Genomic DNA, 17060 nt, shown 5'->3' with positions numbered 1-17060 from the left:
GGGCTACGCCTGGGCCTGGGATGTGGCCGGCCGATCTGGGGCCGCCCCTATCACTTGCCCCTTTTACAGGGAGCTCAGGGACATCCTGGGCCCCCGGCACACCTCCTCCCCTCCGGCCACTCGATACCTCGGCCGAGGAGCCCCAGCAGGCCCCAGAGGCGGAATCTGCCCCGGAGGCAAGCCCCGCACCCCGGGGGCCCTCCCAGGAGCCCACCCCCGGGGCACCGGAGGAGGAGGAGGAAGAGGAGAGCGAGTCCTCCTCGAGTGACGCCGGCCTCCAGATCATACTCCCATCCAGGAGCTCCAGCTGGGCGTCCGCCCCCCCAGGTGTCCCCCGACCGTGGGAGTGGACCGTCAGGTATGTACCCCCCAGTGCACACCCCCGGGGTTGAGGAGTGGGGGTAACAGATATAACCAGGGCCCTAAGGACAGCAGTGGCATGTCCCTCAGAAGAGTACATCAGCCCCTGCCCCCCCCCAGCACGACAGTGCCATGGCTCATCCCCAGGGCTGGGGGGAGCGGAATCTGTAGGGTCCCCCGGGGGGAGGGGGTGGGACACCCAGCAGCAGCAGCAGCAGCAGCAGCAGCATGTGATGGAGTTGGGGGAGTGCAAATGCGAGACCCAGGCTACATATGAGAAACAAGCTGAATAGCTCCCAGTGGCTAAGGATGATCCTGGGGCTACAACTGGCAGGTTACACCTCTGCCCTGAGCAAAGAGGAGGGAGGAGCCGAGCTGCGTTTGAATCAGGAGCGGCAGTTAGAGGCTAGGGGAAGGGAGAGCTAGAAGGCAGCCAGCCTGAGGAGGGGGAAAGCTACACCCCAGAGGGGCACCCCTCAGGGTCTTCTCCCCAGGACGGGCTGCAAGGACTGTCTCTGACTGCTGTACTGTCGCTTCTGTGAGAAACTGGGCATCTGTTGCCTAATAAACCTCCTGTTGTACCTGCTGAGTGAGAGTCACTCCTGCCAGCGGACAGGGTGCAGTGCAGGGGAACCCCTGAACCCCATCACAGCAGCATCACCCGGGGACGGGGATGGGGAACCTGCAGCAGAGGGGTGGGGGGACAAGGGCCACGGCTCGGGGCCCACACTAACGGCTGTCTCCACTCTTCTTCCCCCCCTCCTGTGTTCCGCAGCTGCACCATCGGAAGGACCGGCGAGGCGTCAATGGTCCTGGACAGCCCTCCGGGGCCATCACTCCAGGCCAGCCCCTCGGTGGAGGACCGACCAGCCCCAGCCCCACGGCGGGGAAGACGGCGGACCCAGCACCAGCAGCCAACGGCGATGGACCCCCAGCTGCTGGCCTTCCACCGTTGGCAGCTGGAGGTCGCCGAGCAGCGGCTGCGGGTGGAGGAACGCCGCCTCCAGCTGCAGGATCGGGCGCTGGCCTGGCGCCAGGAGGCATGGGTGGCCTACACGTGGACCCTCAACTGTATTGCGGACTCCTTGGCCCCCCATGCCGCGCCGGCCGCCACAGCGCCCGCCCTGCCTGCTCCACCTGCTGCTCCACCCGCTGCGCTGTCCGCCGTCGCACCGCCACCTGCCACTGAGGGCCCTTCCGCCGAGGGGGACCTGGGGCCAGCTGACACTTGCTGGCCATATCTCCTGGTCCGCCTGGCCCGCAGCCAGCCCCAGCCAGGGCTGAGGCCGAGGCAGGGATCCTGGCCGCCCACTCCCAGCACTGGACTTTAGGGGCGTGGGGCCCAGGACGTGGCCCCCCCCCCTTTGTATATATTCCCCCCAATTTTTAAGTTACTTTGCTGTAAATAGTTTGTATATTTGACCCCTGTTACCATGGTGATCCTTACCCCCCCATGTAAATAGTTCTCCCCTTCCTTGTCTTCCCCTTTCATGTTATCCCTATTTTTATAATGTATATATATTATAAGTTAGATTTTCCCTGTACATAGTTAGTTAGTCTTGTTGATAATAATAATAAGAGTTCTAAAGATATTTGAGATGACGAGCAACTATCTGCTTTTATTTTTACAAGAAAAGTGGGGGGGGGGGCTCAGGTGCTCTGTGGTGTGGGCATAGGGGCAGGGAGTGTTGTGGAGGATGCGGGGGCAGTGGGGGGCCTGCCAGCGTTCACCCCGCGGCCTCATCGAACTGGGCCCGCAGGGCCTCCCGGACCCGGGTTCCTTCGGGGTCTACCTGGCGACTGGGGGCAGCGGGTGGCTGCACATTGGCCCTGCCAGCCTCCACAGCCCAGCCCTGAAAGAAGGCCTCCCCCTTGCTCTCCACCATGTTGTGGAAGGCGCTGCACGCGCCCACAATCTGGGGGATGTTGGTGGGGCCCGCATCAAGGTGAGTGAGGAGACACCTCCAGCACCCTTTGAGGCACCCAAATGTGCGCTCCACCACCTGGCGCGCGTGGTTCAGGCGCTGGTTGAAGCGCTCCTGGCTGGCAGACAGATGGCCCGTGTATGGGTGCATGAGCCAGGGCCAGAGGGGGCATGCCGCATCTGCGATGACGCAGAGGGGCATGGTGGTGTCCCCCACAGGGACCTCCCGCTGGGGGATGTAGCTCCCTGCCTCCAGCCGGCGGCACAGGCCCGAGTTCCGGAATACCCGGGTGTCATGGGTGCTGCCAGGCCAGCCCACATAAATGTCCAGGAAACGGCCCTGGCTGTCCACCAAGGCCTGGAGGACCACTGAGTGGTAGCCTTTCCTGTTTAGGTAGTGTCCTCCACTGTGCTCCGGGGCGCAGATGGGGATGTGAGTCCCATCCAGAGCCCCGAAGCAATTGGGGAAGCCCAGGGTGGCAAAGCCCGTGATGGCGGCATCCGGGTCCCGAAGCCTCATGAGCCTGTGGAGGAGCAGGGCGTTGATGGCACGGACAACCTGCAGCGGAAGCACATGGGAAAGCACCAATGAGGGGTGTGCAGGGTTTGTGTGGCCCTCCCCTGCCGTGGCCACCCTCCCCTCCCCTCCCCTTCCCTGCCAGGGCTGCCTCCCCCCCCACCCCCCGCCAGGGCTGCCTCCCCCTCCCCCCGTGGGTCCTCTTACCTCCATGCAGACAGCCCCGATGGTGGCCTTGCCGACGCCAAACTGCTGGCCCACGGATTGGTAGCTGTCTGGAGTGGCCAGCTTGCAGACAGCGATGCCAACCTGTTTCTCGACGCTGAGGGCACGCCGCATGAAGGTATCCTGGTGCCTCAGTGCGGGGGTGAGCCACTGGCATAGCTCCAGAAATGTTTGTCGGCTCATGCGAAAGTTCTGGAGCCAGCGGTTGTCGTCCCACTCTCCGAGCACCAGCCGCTCCCACCAGTCGGTGCTCATGGGGTAGCTCCACAGCCGGCGGTGTGTGCGGCGGGGGGGGGCGGGGGGGGCGGGGTGCTGCAGGGTTGGGGGTTGCGTCCTCCTCCCCTGTGGGCAGCTCCTCCTCTGTGGCAAGGAGGTGCTCAGTTGCCTCCTGCATGGCATGGAGCAGGGCGAGCAGTGCTCCTGCAGGGGCGGCTGTGTGGACCTCTGGCTGCTGCTGCTGCTGCCGCTGGGGGTCCATGACTGCGTCGCTCGAGGTGTGCGTGCCTATGGCTCTGCAGACCACGTGCTGTGCGGGCTGCATGTGTCTGGGAGGGGCCCTTTAAGGGAGTGACTAGGTGTTGCCCCGGAAACGCTAGTCTGCCCTGTGACCCTGTCTGCAGCTGTTCCTGGCACCCTTATTTCAATGTGTGCTACTTTGGCGTGTAGACATTCCCTCGCTGCGCCTATTTCGATGTGGTGCTGTGCAACGTCGACGTTGAACGTCGACGTTGCCAGCCCTGGAGGACGTGTAGACGTTAGTCATTGAAATAAGCTAGTTCGATGTAGCGTTCACGTGTAGACGTAGCCATACAGAGCAAGTGGCTTGACAGCTATAAGAGTTCTGGCTCTCAAACTACAACCTTTTTGGTAGGCAGATTCTCCAGTTCCCTAGCACTAGGGTGATAAGATACAGGCAGGAACTCCAGTGGGCATAGAGCTCCTAGGACTTCCAGGGTCCCCAGTCCAGTGCTGCCAAGTAGCTCATTTGGGCGGTACTGTGGAACAACAGTTTGAGGAACCATGGCTTTGAGGTCCTCACTTGGCCATTCTCTAGGGACTTGAGAAGCTGTTCTGTGAAACTAATATTTACTGGAATGGAAAATCCTATTACTATTCAGCTCTACTTATGATGTAGCAAACAACAGACATACACGTTGCGATACAATCTTTTATTACCTGGTTATAACCTCCTACCCCCTTTCTGGGTACTTGGGAGAAATCGGTCAGCTGCCTAATGATTCAGGCAGCGGTGCCAACAGCTGCCACAGGCCTCTGGCCTCAGGGCAAGATGGAAGGGGGGCCTAGCTCCACGCCCCAGAAAGGACAGGGCCCAGAGTGGAAGGGGCAGGGTCAAGGGCAGTCAGCCCTCAGAGCTTTCTGGACTGCAGTTTCCTTCCAGCTGGACTGCTGTGAAGCCAGAAAACTTTGCCACAACCTCTGTCTCATCCCTGCCTCACAGCTTGTCTGTTCCCACTCTTCCCCTGTTGCTGTAGTGCTCAGTTTCTCTCATCTCTTATTCCTCAATAGTCTGCATTAAAACTGGGCACCTTCTTCCTTTTGCTGGAGGTGCAGGGCAGTCAGAGAAACAGCTGAAGTCCAGGAGAGATGGTTTAATCTGCCTTCAGTTTCTGTGCCCCCCATGGCCCCTGGCTACCCACAGGAGAAACTGCAGGGAAAGTCCTGGTCAACTTCTGCAATCCTATGGTGGAGGGTGTGCAGTACAGACAAAATTTTGTAATATTTTACTAAATGTACAATATGTAGTTAAATATTTTGCACTTTTTCAGAGGCTTATAATTTGGCCAAGGTTGGAAAGACTTTTGTAGGGAAAGGGCATGTCCCTGAGATCAGTTCAAAAACTGCAGAAGGGAGATATCCAGCACTGAAAATTTCAGCCCAAACAGTGAAGTTTGGCAAAGTTTTAAGGAGTGAAAACAGGGTCTCAAAATTAAAAAAAAGTGTTAGACAACCTCAATGACAGGTGTTGCTATATCCTCTTGCTCTAATAAACTGATAGTTATCATTACTAAAAGAAGGTCAAATCATGCAACCTGAGGTGAACAAATGTATATTCTTTTCTCAGAAACATAAAGGAAGTTATTTATAATGCATTTTTCTAGTACTGTGCAATAAAGGTTTAAATTCTAACCTGAGCAACTGTCTTCATCATCAGAAATAGGCACCTCCTTTTTCAGTAGCAGTTCCAATTCTTCTGTTTCTGCTACATCAACCGGTCTTTCCCCATGTTTGTTGGCCTGAAATGGATTTCCACCATGTCGAAGCAGCAGCTTCACAATCTGCAATATGATAAGTTATTTTTTCAAGTTATGCAAGAGCTAAAAAGTGATTTGTCCCCCACACTACAAAATAAATACAGAGATTAATTATGCAGGCTTACTAGTTTTAGCTTCTTCAGTAACAGTCTCCAATTTGACATAGGCTATGTGTACTGTAACGACATAACAGAGTACTCCAATCTTTAACTTAGGGGAGCAAATTTTCCCTCGTATCCTCTGCTCTCATCCGTGCCTGCATTCACCCAGCTGCAACTCCTGAGCTCTCCATTACTCCCCTGGACCTAACTGCACAGCACTCTGTTCTGAGGAAGGGAGAACTGCCACATCAAAAAGTACTGACAAAAAGGCAGTTTTTGAGTTTTAGGAGGAAAAGGGCTGTAGAGCACTGCTATAAGATGATGAAAAACTGGAGGCTATAACTTTTTACTAAGTAAAAATTTATTTTTTCAATTTGTTTTTTGAAGTTGAAAGGAAATTCTAAACTACAAATATGTTGATTTTAACTAACTGAAGGAAATGCAGAGTAGTGGTGGTTGGAGACTCTCTTTTGAGGGGGACGGAGGCACCCATCTGTCGCCCTGACATTTTGTCTCGGGAGGTATGCTGCCTGCCTGGGGCCCGTATCCGAGATGTTACAGAGGCATTGTCGAGGATTGTCTGGCCCTCAGACTACTATCCCATGCTTCTCATCCATGTGGGCACTAATGATACTGTGAGGTGTAATGCTGAGCAGGTAAAGAGTGACTACAGGGCTCTGGGGGCACGGGTGAAGGGGTTTGGGGCGCAGGTGGTATTCTCTTCAATCCTTCCTGTTGCAGGTAGGGGCCCAGGCAGAGACAGGTGCATCCTAGAGGTGAATGCCTGGCTGCGTGGATGGTGTCGCCGGGAAGGCTTCGGTTTCTTTGACCACGGGATGCTATTTCAGGAAGGACTGCTAGGCAGAGATGGCGTACACCTTTCGAGGAGTGGAAAGACCATATTCGGACACAGACTTGCTAACCCGGTGAGGAGGGCTTTAAACTAGGTTTGCCTGGCACAGGGGAGCAAAGCCCGCAGGTAAGTGGAGAACATGGAAACCTGGGAGATGGGTCGGAAGTAGGAGGGAGCATGGGCAACAATGTCAGAGTAAAAAGAGGGCCAGGAAAAAAATGGGGGGAAAGTTCAAATCAATATCTAAGATGCCTATATACAAATGCAAGAAGCATGGGTAATAAGCAGGAAGAACTGGAAGTGTTAATAAATAAATACAACTACGATACCATTGGCATCACAGAAACTTGGTGGGATAATACACATGATTGGAATGTTGGTATTGAAGGCTACAGCCTGGTTAGGAAAGATAGACAGGGAAAAAAGGGGGGAGGTGTTGCCTTATATATAAAAAACGTACACACTTGGACTGAGGTGGAGATGGACATAGGAGATGGACATGTTGAGAGTCTGTGGGTTAGTTTAAGAGGGGTAAAAAACAAGGGTGATGTCCTGTTAGGAGTCTACTACAGGCCACCTAACCAGGTGGAAGAGGTGGATGATGCTTTTTTTAAACAACTAACAAAATCATCCAGAGCCCAGGATTTGGAGGTGATGGGGGACTTTAACTATCCAGATATATGCTGGGACACTAATACAGCGGGGCACAGACTATCCAATAAGTTCTTAGACTGCATTGGAGACAATTTTTTATTCCAAAAAGTTGAAAAAGCCACCAGGGGAGAAACTGTTATGGATTTGATTTTAACAAATAAGGAGGACTTGGTCAAGAATTTGAATGTGGGAGGCTGCTTGGGTGAAAGTGATCATGAAATCATAGAATTCACAATTCTAAGGACTGGTAGGAGGGAAAATAGCAAAATAGAGATGATGGATTTCAGGAAGGCAGATTTTGGTAAACTCAGAGAGCTGGTAGGTAAGATCCCATGGGAGGAAAAACTGAGGGGAAAAACAACTGAGGAGAGTTGGCAGTTTTTCAAAGAGACATTATTAAGGGCCCAAAAACAAGCTATTCCCCTATGTAGGAAAGATAGTAAACATGGGCAAAGACCGCCTTGGCTTAACAAGGAGATCCTGTGTGATCTCAAACTAAAAAAGGAATCCTATAAAAAATGGAAACTAGGACAAATTACAAAGAATGAACATAGGCAAATAACACAGGAATGCAGGAATAAAATTAGAAAGGCTAAGGCACAAAATGAGCTCCAACTAGCTACAGGCATAAAGGGTAACAAGAAGGCCTTTTACAAATATATTAGAAACAAGAGGAAGACCAAGGACAGGGTAGGGCCATTGCTCAGTGAGGAGGGAGAAACAGTAACGGGGAACTTGGAAATGGCAGAGATGCTTAATGACTTCTTTGTTTTGGTCTTCACAGAGAAGTCTGAAGGAATGCCTGACATAGTCAATGCTGGTGGAAAAGGGGTAGAGTTAGTTTTTGAAATAAAAAAGAACAAGTTAAAAACCATTTGGAAAAATTAGATGTCTGCAAGTCACCAGGGCCTGATGAAATGCATCCTAGAATCCTCAAGGAGCTGATAGAAGAGGTAGCTGAGCCGTTAGCTCTCATTTTTGGAAAGTCATGGGAGACAGGAGAGATTCCAGAAGACTGGAAGAGGGCAAATATAGTGCCCATCTACAAAAAGGGGAATAAGAACAACCCAAGAAATTACAGGCCAGTCAGCTTAACTTCTGTGCCAGGAAAGGTAATGGAGCAGGTAGTTAAGGAAGTCATCTGCAAGTACTTGGAAGGTAGTAAAGTGATAGGGAACAGCCAGCATGGTTTTGTAAAAAAACAAATCACGTCAAACCAACCTGATAGCTTTTTTTGACATGATAACAAGACTCGTAGATAAGGGAGAAGCAGTGGATGTGGTATACCTAGACTTTAGTAAAGCATTTGATACGGTCTCGCATAATATTCTTATTGACAAACAAGGCGAGTCCAACTTAAATGGGGCTGCAATAAGGTGGGTGCATAACTGGCTGGCTAATCGTACCCAGAGAGTAGTTGTTAATGGTGCTCAATCCTGCTGGAAAAGCATAACAAGTGGGGTTCCACAGGGGTCTGTTTTGGGACCAGTTCTGTTCAATATCTTCATTAATGATTTGGATATTGGCATAGAAAGTACGCTTATTAAGTTTGCAGATGATACCAAGCTGGGAGGGGTTGCAACTACCTTGGAGGATACGGTCATTATTCAGAATGATCTAGATAAATTGGAGAAATGGTCTGAAGTAAACAGGATGAAGTTTAATAAAGATAAATGTAAGGTGCTGCACCTTAGGAAGGAATAATGTTTCACACATACAGAATGGGAAAAGACTGTCTAGGAAGGAGTACAGCAGAAAGGGATCTAGGGGTTCTAGTAGATCACAAGTTAAATATGAGTCAACAGTGTGATGCTGCTGCAAAAAAAGCAAACATGATTCTGGGATGCATTAGCAGGTGTGTTGTGAACAAGACACGAGAAATCATTCTACCGCTCTACTCTGCGCTGGTTAGGCCTCATCTGGAATATTGTGTCCAGTTCTGGGCACCCCAATTCAAGAAAGATGTGGAAAAATTAGAGAAGGTCCAGAGAAGAGCAACTAGAATGATAAAAGGCCTGGAGAACATGACTTATGAAGAAAGGCTGAAAGAATTGGGCTTGTTTAGCTTGGAAAAAAGAAGATTGAGGGGGGACATGATAGCAGTTTTCAGATATCTTAAAGGGTGTCATAAGGAGGAGGGAGAAAACTTGTTCTTCTTGGCCTCTGAGGAGAGAACAAGAGGCAATGGACTTAAGCTGCAGCAAGGGAAATTTAGGTTGGACATTAGGAAAAAGTTCCTAACTGTCAGGGTGGTCAAGTACTGGAATAAAGTTGCCAAGGGAGGTTGTGGAATCTCCCTCGTTGGAGATATTTAAGAACAGATTAGATAGATGTCTATCAGGGATGGTGTAGATAGCGGTCGGTCCTGCCGTCGGGGCAGGGGACTGGACTCGATGGCCTCTCGAGGCCCCTTCCGGTCCTAGTGTTCTGTGATTCTATGAATCAGAAAAGGCTGACTTATTTTCACCAACTGCTCATTCCCTTACCACGCCCTGTTCCTCTTCTCCATAACTGACAGCTGACCAACACTCTCCTACCCAAATGCTCCTCTTCTTCCAACACTAACCAGAACTTTCCTTCTCTTCAGACCATTTCACAATACTCTATGCTTTTTGGAACAATTGAATTCTCCTTGAGAACTTGAGAGACAGCAGAGGAGCTGACAAATAAGAGAATGAAGGTAAAAGGTGTACCAACCTACTACACAGCAGTAGCTGTGGCCTACAGTACAGGCAATGACCATGGGCATTATCGGTATCAACATAAGCCATTCAGTGCTGCCTGAGGCTCAAGGACTTTGCAGAAGTAACTGACTCAGACTTTTTTCTGAAATGCGTAAGTCTTGAAATGTAAGTTGTGATTAACAAACACACAGGCCAGAGAAAAATCAACTGGAGGTTCAGCTGTGGGCCATCTAAACCACATGGACATAAAGCATATATTTCACCATGTAATAAAATAGTGTATTTCCCATTCCCAAAACCAGAAAGCACTGAACAAACAAGAGGCAGTTAATAAAATACCATCTAAAATGATCTTCCTTGGTTGTTGACCTATGCTCAGTATTGTCTTTTGACAGTGGCCAAGGCCAGGTGCCCCACAGTAAACAGAAAAAGAAAAGTTACTCACCGTAGTAACGGTGGTTCTTCGAGATGTGTCCCCGTGGGTGCTCCACAATAGGTGTCGGGCTTGCCCGGCGCCGCAGATCGGATCTTCCAAGCAGTTTCTGCCGGACCGCGCATGCGCCGGCGCGCACCGCTCCCTAGCACGCTCCTGGACATGTGCGCGATCCGGTCCCCGCCAGTTCCTCGACCAACCGCCTCGGGTGCCCCTGCAAAACACTAACAGAGATCCGAAGCGGGAAAGATGGGCGGGTAGTGGAGCACCCACGGGGACACATCTCGAAGAACCACCATTACTACGGTGAGTAACTTCTCTTTCTTCTTCGAGTGTCCCCGTGGGTGCTCCACAATAGGTGACTACCCAGCAGCAACCCAAGACAGGAGGTGGGTAATCGGATTATGTGCAGCTTGTCCCCGAGAGGACCGCTGCAGAGAGACGGGTATCCTCTTGGAATACCCTGTGAAGGGCGTAATGTTTGGCGAAGGTGTCGTAGGACGACCAGGTCGCCGCTCTGCAAATGTCTTTTAACGCAACGCCCTTGAAAAAGGCTGTTGATGCCGCTACCGCCCTAGTGGAATGAGCCCTGGGAGTGGCCGATAAAGGAGTCTTTTTGAGCTCGTAGCACATTTTTATGCAGGATACAATGTGCTTTGAGATTCTCTGCGAGGAGAGACCTTCTCCTTTCGATTTGGGAGCGAGGGAGACTAGGAGTCTATCCGTTTTCTGGAAGGACTTGGTCCTGTCTACGTAGAAGGCTAGCGCCCTCCTCACGTCCAGGAGGTGTAGGCGCGCCTCTTCGTTGGAGTTATGAGGCTTTGGATAAAACGAGGGTAGAACAATAGGTTCGTTAATGTGAAACTCGGAAGAAACTTTGGGAACAAAGGCTGGATGCAGCCGTATGGTTACCGCCTCCGTGGAAAAAACAGTGCAGGGTGGCGTTGCCATGACTGCCGCGAGCTCGCTCACCCTACGAGCTGACGTAATTGCAAGAAGAAAGGTCGTCTTTATTGTAAGGAGGCGGAGGGGAACCGTGGCCAAGGGCTCGAACGGTGGTCCCATGAGCGTGGTAAGCACCAGGTCCAAGTTCCACGAAGGTGGAATCGGTTTCCGAAGGGGGAATAGGTTTACCAACCCTTTGAGGAACCTGGTAACCATAGGGTGGGCGAACACCGTGTGCCCTTCCTCCTCATGTCTGAACGCTGAGATGGCGGCAAGGTGGACCTTCAACGAGGATAGCGAGAGTCCTCCTCTCTTGAGGTCCAGTAAATACTCTAGTATTGTAGGTATAGGCACCAAAAGGGGGGCCAGCTGTTTGGTAGAACACCAAGCCGTGAAGCGAGTCCATTTTTGCTTGTAGGTCTTCCTGGTGGAAGTCCTCCTGCTACTTTCTAGGACTTGCTGTACTTCCACTGTGCATGTGCTCTCTAGGGAGCTGAGCCATGGATTAACCACGCTTGCAGTCGCAGGCTTTGGGGGTGCGGGTGCACTATGGACCCCTGGGCTTGCGTGACCAGATCCGGCGCCACCGGAAGAGGCATCGGTGGACGGTCCGACATGCGCAGGAGTAGGGGGAACCGTTGTTGTCGATCCCACGTTGGGACTATTAGGATCATCCGGGCCCTTTCCCTCCTGGCTTTCTGCAAGACTTTGTGGGTCAGCACTGTGGGAGGAAACGCATAAAGCAGGGGGCCCCTCCACGGGATTGCGAACGCGTCCCCCAGGGACCCCCATCCCAGTCCTGCCCTGGAGCAGAATCATGGGCACTTCTTGTTGTGCTGAGTGGCAAACAGGTCTATTTGGGGAAAACCCCATGCGTGGAAAATCGGCCGTAGCAGATCGGGACGGATCTGCCACTCGTGTGTGAGTGCAAAACGCCTGCTCAGCTGGTCTGCCTTCACATTGTGCGCACCCGGCAACTATGAGGCTTTCAAGATTATATTGTTGGCGATGCACCAGTTCCATAAGCGGATTGCTTCCGCGCATAAGGCACGGGATCGAGCTCCTCCTTGCCTGTTTATATAAAACATGGTGGAGGTATTGTCTGTACTGATCCCGACGACTTTGCCTTGTATGTGGTCTCGAAAGTGTCTGCAGGCGTTGAACACTGCTCTGAGCTCCAGTATATTTATGTGTAGTGACTGTTCCGTGGGTGACCACAGTCCTTGAGTCACCTCTTCGCCCATGTGCGCTCCCCACCCTATGAGGGAGGCATCTGTAGTGAGAAAAACCGATATTTGCGGCTGGTGGAAGGGTACCCCTGTTAGCAGGTTCCTGGGGTTTACCCACCATTGTAGGGATTTGCGCACCCCGGCTGTGGGCGACACCACCCTGTGAACGGTGTGTACTGCCGGTTTGTATATGCTCGCCAGCCAGTGCTGCATGCTGCGCATGTGTAACCTGGCGTTCTGTACTACGAACGTCGCCGCTGCGATGTGGCCCAGCAGCTGCAAGCACATCAAGACCGGCACCGTAGGGCTGCAGGTGATGACCTGCATGAGGGAACCGATGGCCCAAAAGCGAGCCTCTGGTAGATATACTCTCGCTGTAACCGAGTTTATGCGAGCCCCTATGAACTCTATGTCCTGTGTGGGGTCTATTTTTGATTTTGCCAGATTGATAAACAGGCCGAGTGAAGAGAACATGTTTGCTGTGACGCGTATCATGCGCAGAACCTCCCGCTTCGAGGCCCCTTTGAGCAGGCAGTCGTCCAGATACGGGAAAATAAATACCCACTATCTGTGCAGGTAGGCTGACACCACTGCCAAGGTCTTGGTGAAGACTCTGGGGGCCGAGGAGAGGCCAAACGGTAGGACCTTGTATTGGAAGTGTTCGTTGCCTACCATGAACCGGAGGAATCGCCGGTGAGCCGGATGGATAGTTATGTGGAAGTACGCGTCTTGTAAATCGAGGGCTGTGAACCAGTCTCCATCGTCCAGTGCTGTAAGGATGGAGGCGATTGTGGTCATCCGAAAACGTTGCTTGCGCAGGTACCTGTTGAGGCCGCGAAGGTCTAAGATGGGCCTCCAGCCTCCTGTCTTTTTCTCCGTCAGGAAGTACCTCGAGTAGAACCCTTTCCCTTGCAGTTGCTCCGGCACTCTTTCCACTGCCCCTATGAGCATGAGATGGTCCACCTCCTGCCTGAGCCTCGCTACATGGGAGGCCTCCTGGAGGTGGGGCTTGGGTGGAGGTCGTGACGGTGGGAGCGACTGGAAGGGGATGGCATACCCCGTGGCTATGATCTCCAGCACCCATTTGTCTGTGGTGATCCTTTGCCACTGGTCGTAGAATGGTCAGAGGCGATGGTGGAATAGTCGCTTCGGATGACCTTGTGCGATGGTAGTGATGGCGCAGCCCTGGATCTGTATGTCAAACTTGTAGCCTTTGGCCCCGCCCCGAGGATGCACGGCTCTGTTGTGAACGTCGCCTGGGAGTTCTGTACTGCTGGTGCTGTTGATGTCGCCCTTGCTCGTAACCCCTGTGGTAGTGGGGGCGCTGTTGCTGGTACTGGTACCGTCTTTGTTGAGGGTAGTACCTTTCCTTTGTGTATGGAGGGGTGTAAATCCCCAGGGTCCTGAGTGTGGCTCTTGAATCTTTACTGGAATGAAGGACCGAGTCGGTTGATTCAGCAAACAGCTTCTGCGAGTCAAAGGGAAGGTCAACTATCTTCGCCTGCAGATCCCTCGGTATACCCGAAGTCTGGAGCCAGGACTCCCTTCGCATCACCACTGCCGTTGCTGTGGAACGTGCTGCTGTGTCCGCAACGTCCAGGGCAATCTGAACTCCCGTCCTCGAGGCCGCGTAGCCTTCTTGCACTATGGCCTTGAGCACCGGCTTTTTGTCCTCTGGAAGCGAGTCCATGAGGGAGGTTAACCTGGAATAGTTGTCGAAATTATGGTTCGCTAAGTGCGCTGCGTAATTTGCCATTCACAACGTTAAAGTGGAGGAGGAGTAGACCTTTCTGCCGAACAGCTCTAGCTTCTTGGCATCTTTGTCTGTTCCCCCTGTCCTGAATTGAGATGTCTTTGATCTTTGTTGCGACGAGTCCACCACCAAGGAATTTGGCTGTGGGTGGCTGAACAGGAACTCCATGCCCTTCGCCGGCACGAAGTATTTCTTATCCGCTCTCTTTTGGACAGGCGGAATAGTCGCAGGGGTCTGCCATATCGTAGTGGCGGACTCTAAGATCGCTTCATCAAGCGGTATTGCTACTCCGGAGGAGGCCAGAGGTCTCAAATTTTTGAGGAGCTTATGGTGTTTCTCTTGCACCTCTGCTGTTTGGATGCCTTGCGTGAAGGCCACCCTCTTAAACAGCTATTGAAACTGTTTGAGATCGTCCGGAGGATGGACGTCCCCCGGGGCTGTAGCCTCGTCCGGGGAGGAGAGCGATGAACCGCTGGGGTACGTCGCTCTGGACCCTTCCGGTTCCTGCTGGTGATGGTACACCCTCTCACTAGAGGTTTGTGAGGGAAAATCTCGGGGTTCCATAACCAGTCCCCCCTGAGATGCTTGAGTCTCTGTCCCCGGTCGCAATTGCCCTCGGGGGTACGAGATCGTCTGTGGGGATCTTTCCCTAGTAGATTGCCGATGGTGTCTATGCCCCGCGTGGTAGGGGCGACCATGGCAGTATAGGCACTGTTCTTGGGAAGGTGACCTAGACCACTCCCTTGGTGCGTACCCTCTGCGTCTGGGGGAGGGAGATCGTCGAGACACTGGAGAGAGCGATTTTGCATAATAGTCCAGCGGTTCAAACCCCAGGAAGGGTGAAGGTGGTCCCAGCCAGGGTGAGGCTGGTTGCAAAAATGGAGAAGGGGGCTCCGGGTAGGCTAGGGGGGACCCCTGCCTTCTGGTTGGAGTCTGCAACATAAGCAGAGGGCTGTGAGAAAGCAACTCCACAGCCCTGTCCGGAGAGGGGCTGCAATGCCTCCTCTTGTATGCAGCCTTCCCCCTCCCTGGAGGAGGTAACTCCGCCCCCTGACGCACAGGGGATCCCGGCCCCGTCCGCACCATGCTCGGCACGCTCGAAGGCAGTGCCGCACGTGCGGTGTCCTTCGGTGCCTGCAAGCTGCATGCCTGCGCGCTCTGCACCGCCGGTTCCCCGGGGGTCGACGCCGCTGCCTGCGGTGCCGCCGGTACCGGCGCTCGTTTAGCCGCCGCCCTGCCTGCGGTGTGGGGCAGCTGGCTGATTATCAGAGGCTGAGCCGCTTCCACGTGGCTCTCCGTGCCGCCGCCGATCAGCTGTTGCTGCGGCTGGGGGCTGCTCGCTCCTCCCGTCCCGCTCGCTGTTGCTGCCGGCAGGGATCGAGCTGGGGAGGCTTTCCTCCATTTTTGCGCTGATGGGGTGAGGGAGGCAGCTTTCCTTTTATGGGCCCCGGAGGGTCCCTCCTGCTGCGGCCGCTCCGGCACGTCTGGCTGGAGGGCCTTATCAAAAAGCAGCATTTTAAGCCGCATCTCCCTGTCTCTCCTTGCTCTGGCTGTTAATTTAGCACAGAAGGAGCATTTCTGTGCAACATGGGGCTCCCCAAGGCACCTTATGCATAGACTGTGCCCATCGGACGCTGGCATCGCCTCTCGGCAGGACTCACATTTTTTAAATCCTGAAGAGGACATTGTTGGTGAGTCTTTCAGTTGTTAAACGGGTACTTAGCACCTTCTCTGTGCTGTTTTCCCCTTCCGATGGCCTGCCGCAGCAGGAGGGCTGATGGCCCTATGCTCCTGGCCTCCGGCGCTTGTTACTGGGACTGGATTGAAGCTGTCCCGCTTGTAGTTTGTTTGTTGCTTTTGTTTTTGTTTTTTTTTTGCAAAAATAACAACCGGCTAACTTGCAATAGCCTAAGTACTTCAAAAACTTTAAAGAAAAACAGTAAAAGTCATTGAATACGCTACTTGGCCTTAGCCTAATTTGGATTCCGTCTGCAGCCGACGGCGGTTAAGAGGAACTGGCAGGGACCGGATCGCGCACATGGCCAGGAGCGCACAAGAGAGCGGTGCGCGCCTGCGCATGCGTGGTCCGGCAGAAACTGCTTGGAAGATCCGATCTGCGGCGCTGGGCAAGCCCGACACCTATTGTGAAGCACCCACGGGGACACTCGAAGAAGAACACATAATCAAATGATCACCTTGTCACCCATTCCAAGCTTCTGACAGAGACTAGGAACACCATCCCTGCCTATCCTGCCAAATAAATTCATGGAGTATAGGTTCATGAATGATTATCTAATGCTTTTTAAAATCATGTTATAGTCTTGGACTTCGTAACATCCTCTGGAAAGGAGTTCCACGGTTGACTGTGTATTGTGTGATGTAGTACTTCCTTTTGTTTGTTTAAAACTTGCTACCTGTTAATTTTATTAGGTGACCCCCAGTTCTTGTGTTATGGGAAGGAGTCAAGAATTCTTGTTTATTTTCTTTCTCCATACCAGTCATGATTTTATAGACCTCTATCATATCCCCTCCTTAGTCACCTCTTTGCCAAGCTGATATGGCAACTGCTCGACACCCTTAATTGTTTTTGTTTCCCTTTTCTGAACCTTTTCCAATTCAATGTATTTTATCCATGATAAAAGACCACTTCTGCATACAGTATATGGGTGTACCATGGATCTACCTAGAAACAATAAGATATTTGTCTTATTATCTATCCATCCCTTTCTTAATGATTCCCAACATACTGTTTGCTCTTTTGACTACCCTGCACACTGAGAGGATGTTTTCAAAGAATTATCCAAAATGACTTCAAAATCTCTCGAGTGGTAACAGCTAATTTAGTTCCCATCATTTTACATGTATGGTTGCAATTATGTTTTTCCAACATGCATTACTTTGCATTGGTTTTAACTTACTTCCATTCAACAGCTTTTAGAATCTTCCTACATTTCTGAATGCAGGGTGAAAATTTCTGAGGCAGGCCATGGTTTGTGCTAAAGACCCCCTGTTTGAATCCTAAAGTCTGGGGTAGGCCTATAATCCTATAATACAGAAATCCAGTTAGCACGAGCGGAAAACTACCCTGCTGGGCCCACCCCCAATCTCA

The 17060-nt window shown here is 52.2% G+C and overlaps 1 protein-coding gene across 5 annotated transcripts in view; it reads right to left on the bottom strand.

Moving 5' to 3' along the window:
- ANKRD12 (ankyrin repeat domain 12) overlaps positions 1–17060 on the bottom strand; it is a 174042-nt gene that overhangs the window by 61851 nt on the left and 95131 nt on the right. For all 5 annotated transcript variants that reach the window (XM_074987439.1, XM_074987438.1, XM_074987440.1 and 2 more), the window contains one exon: positions 5176–5323. In XM_074987439.1, coding sequence (XP_074843540.1) covers positions 5176–5323 — 148 coding nt within the window. The remainder of the gene's footprint in view (positions 1–5175; positions 5324–17060) is intronic.

Source organism: Carettochelys insculpta, chromosome 2 (assembly GCF_033958435.1).
Source record: "Carettochelys insculpta isolate YL-2023 chromosome 2, ASM3395843v1, whole genome shotgun sequence".
Taxonomy (NCBI): Eukaryota; Metazoa; Chordata; order Testudines; family Carettochelyidae; genus Carettochelys; species Carettochelys insculpta.
Note: the sequence above shows the minus strand (reverse complement) of the source record. Positions and strands in the feature narration are given on the sequence as shown.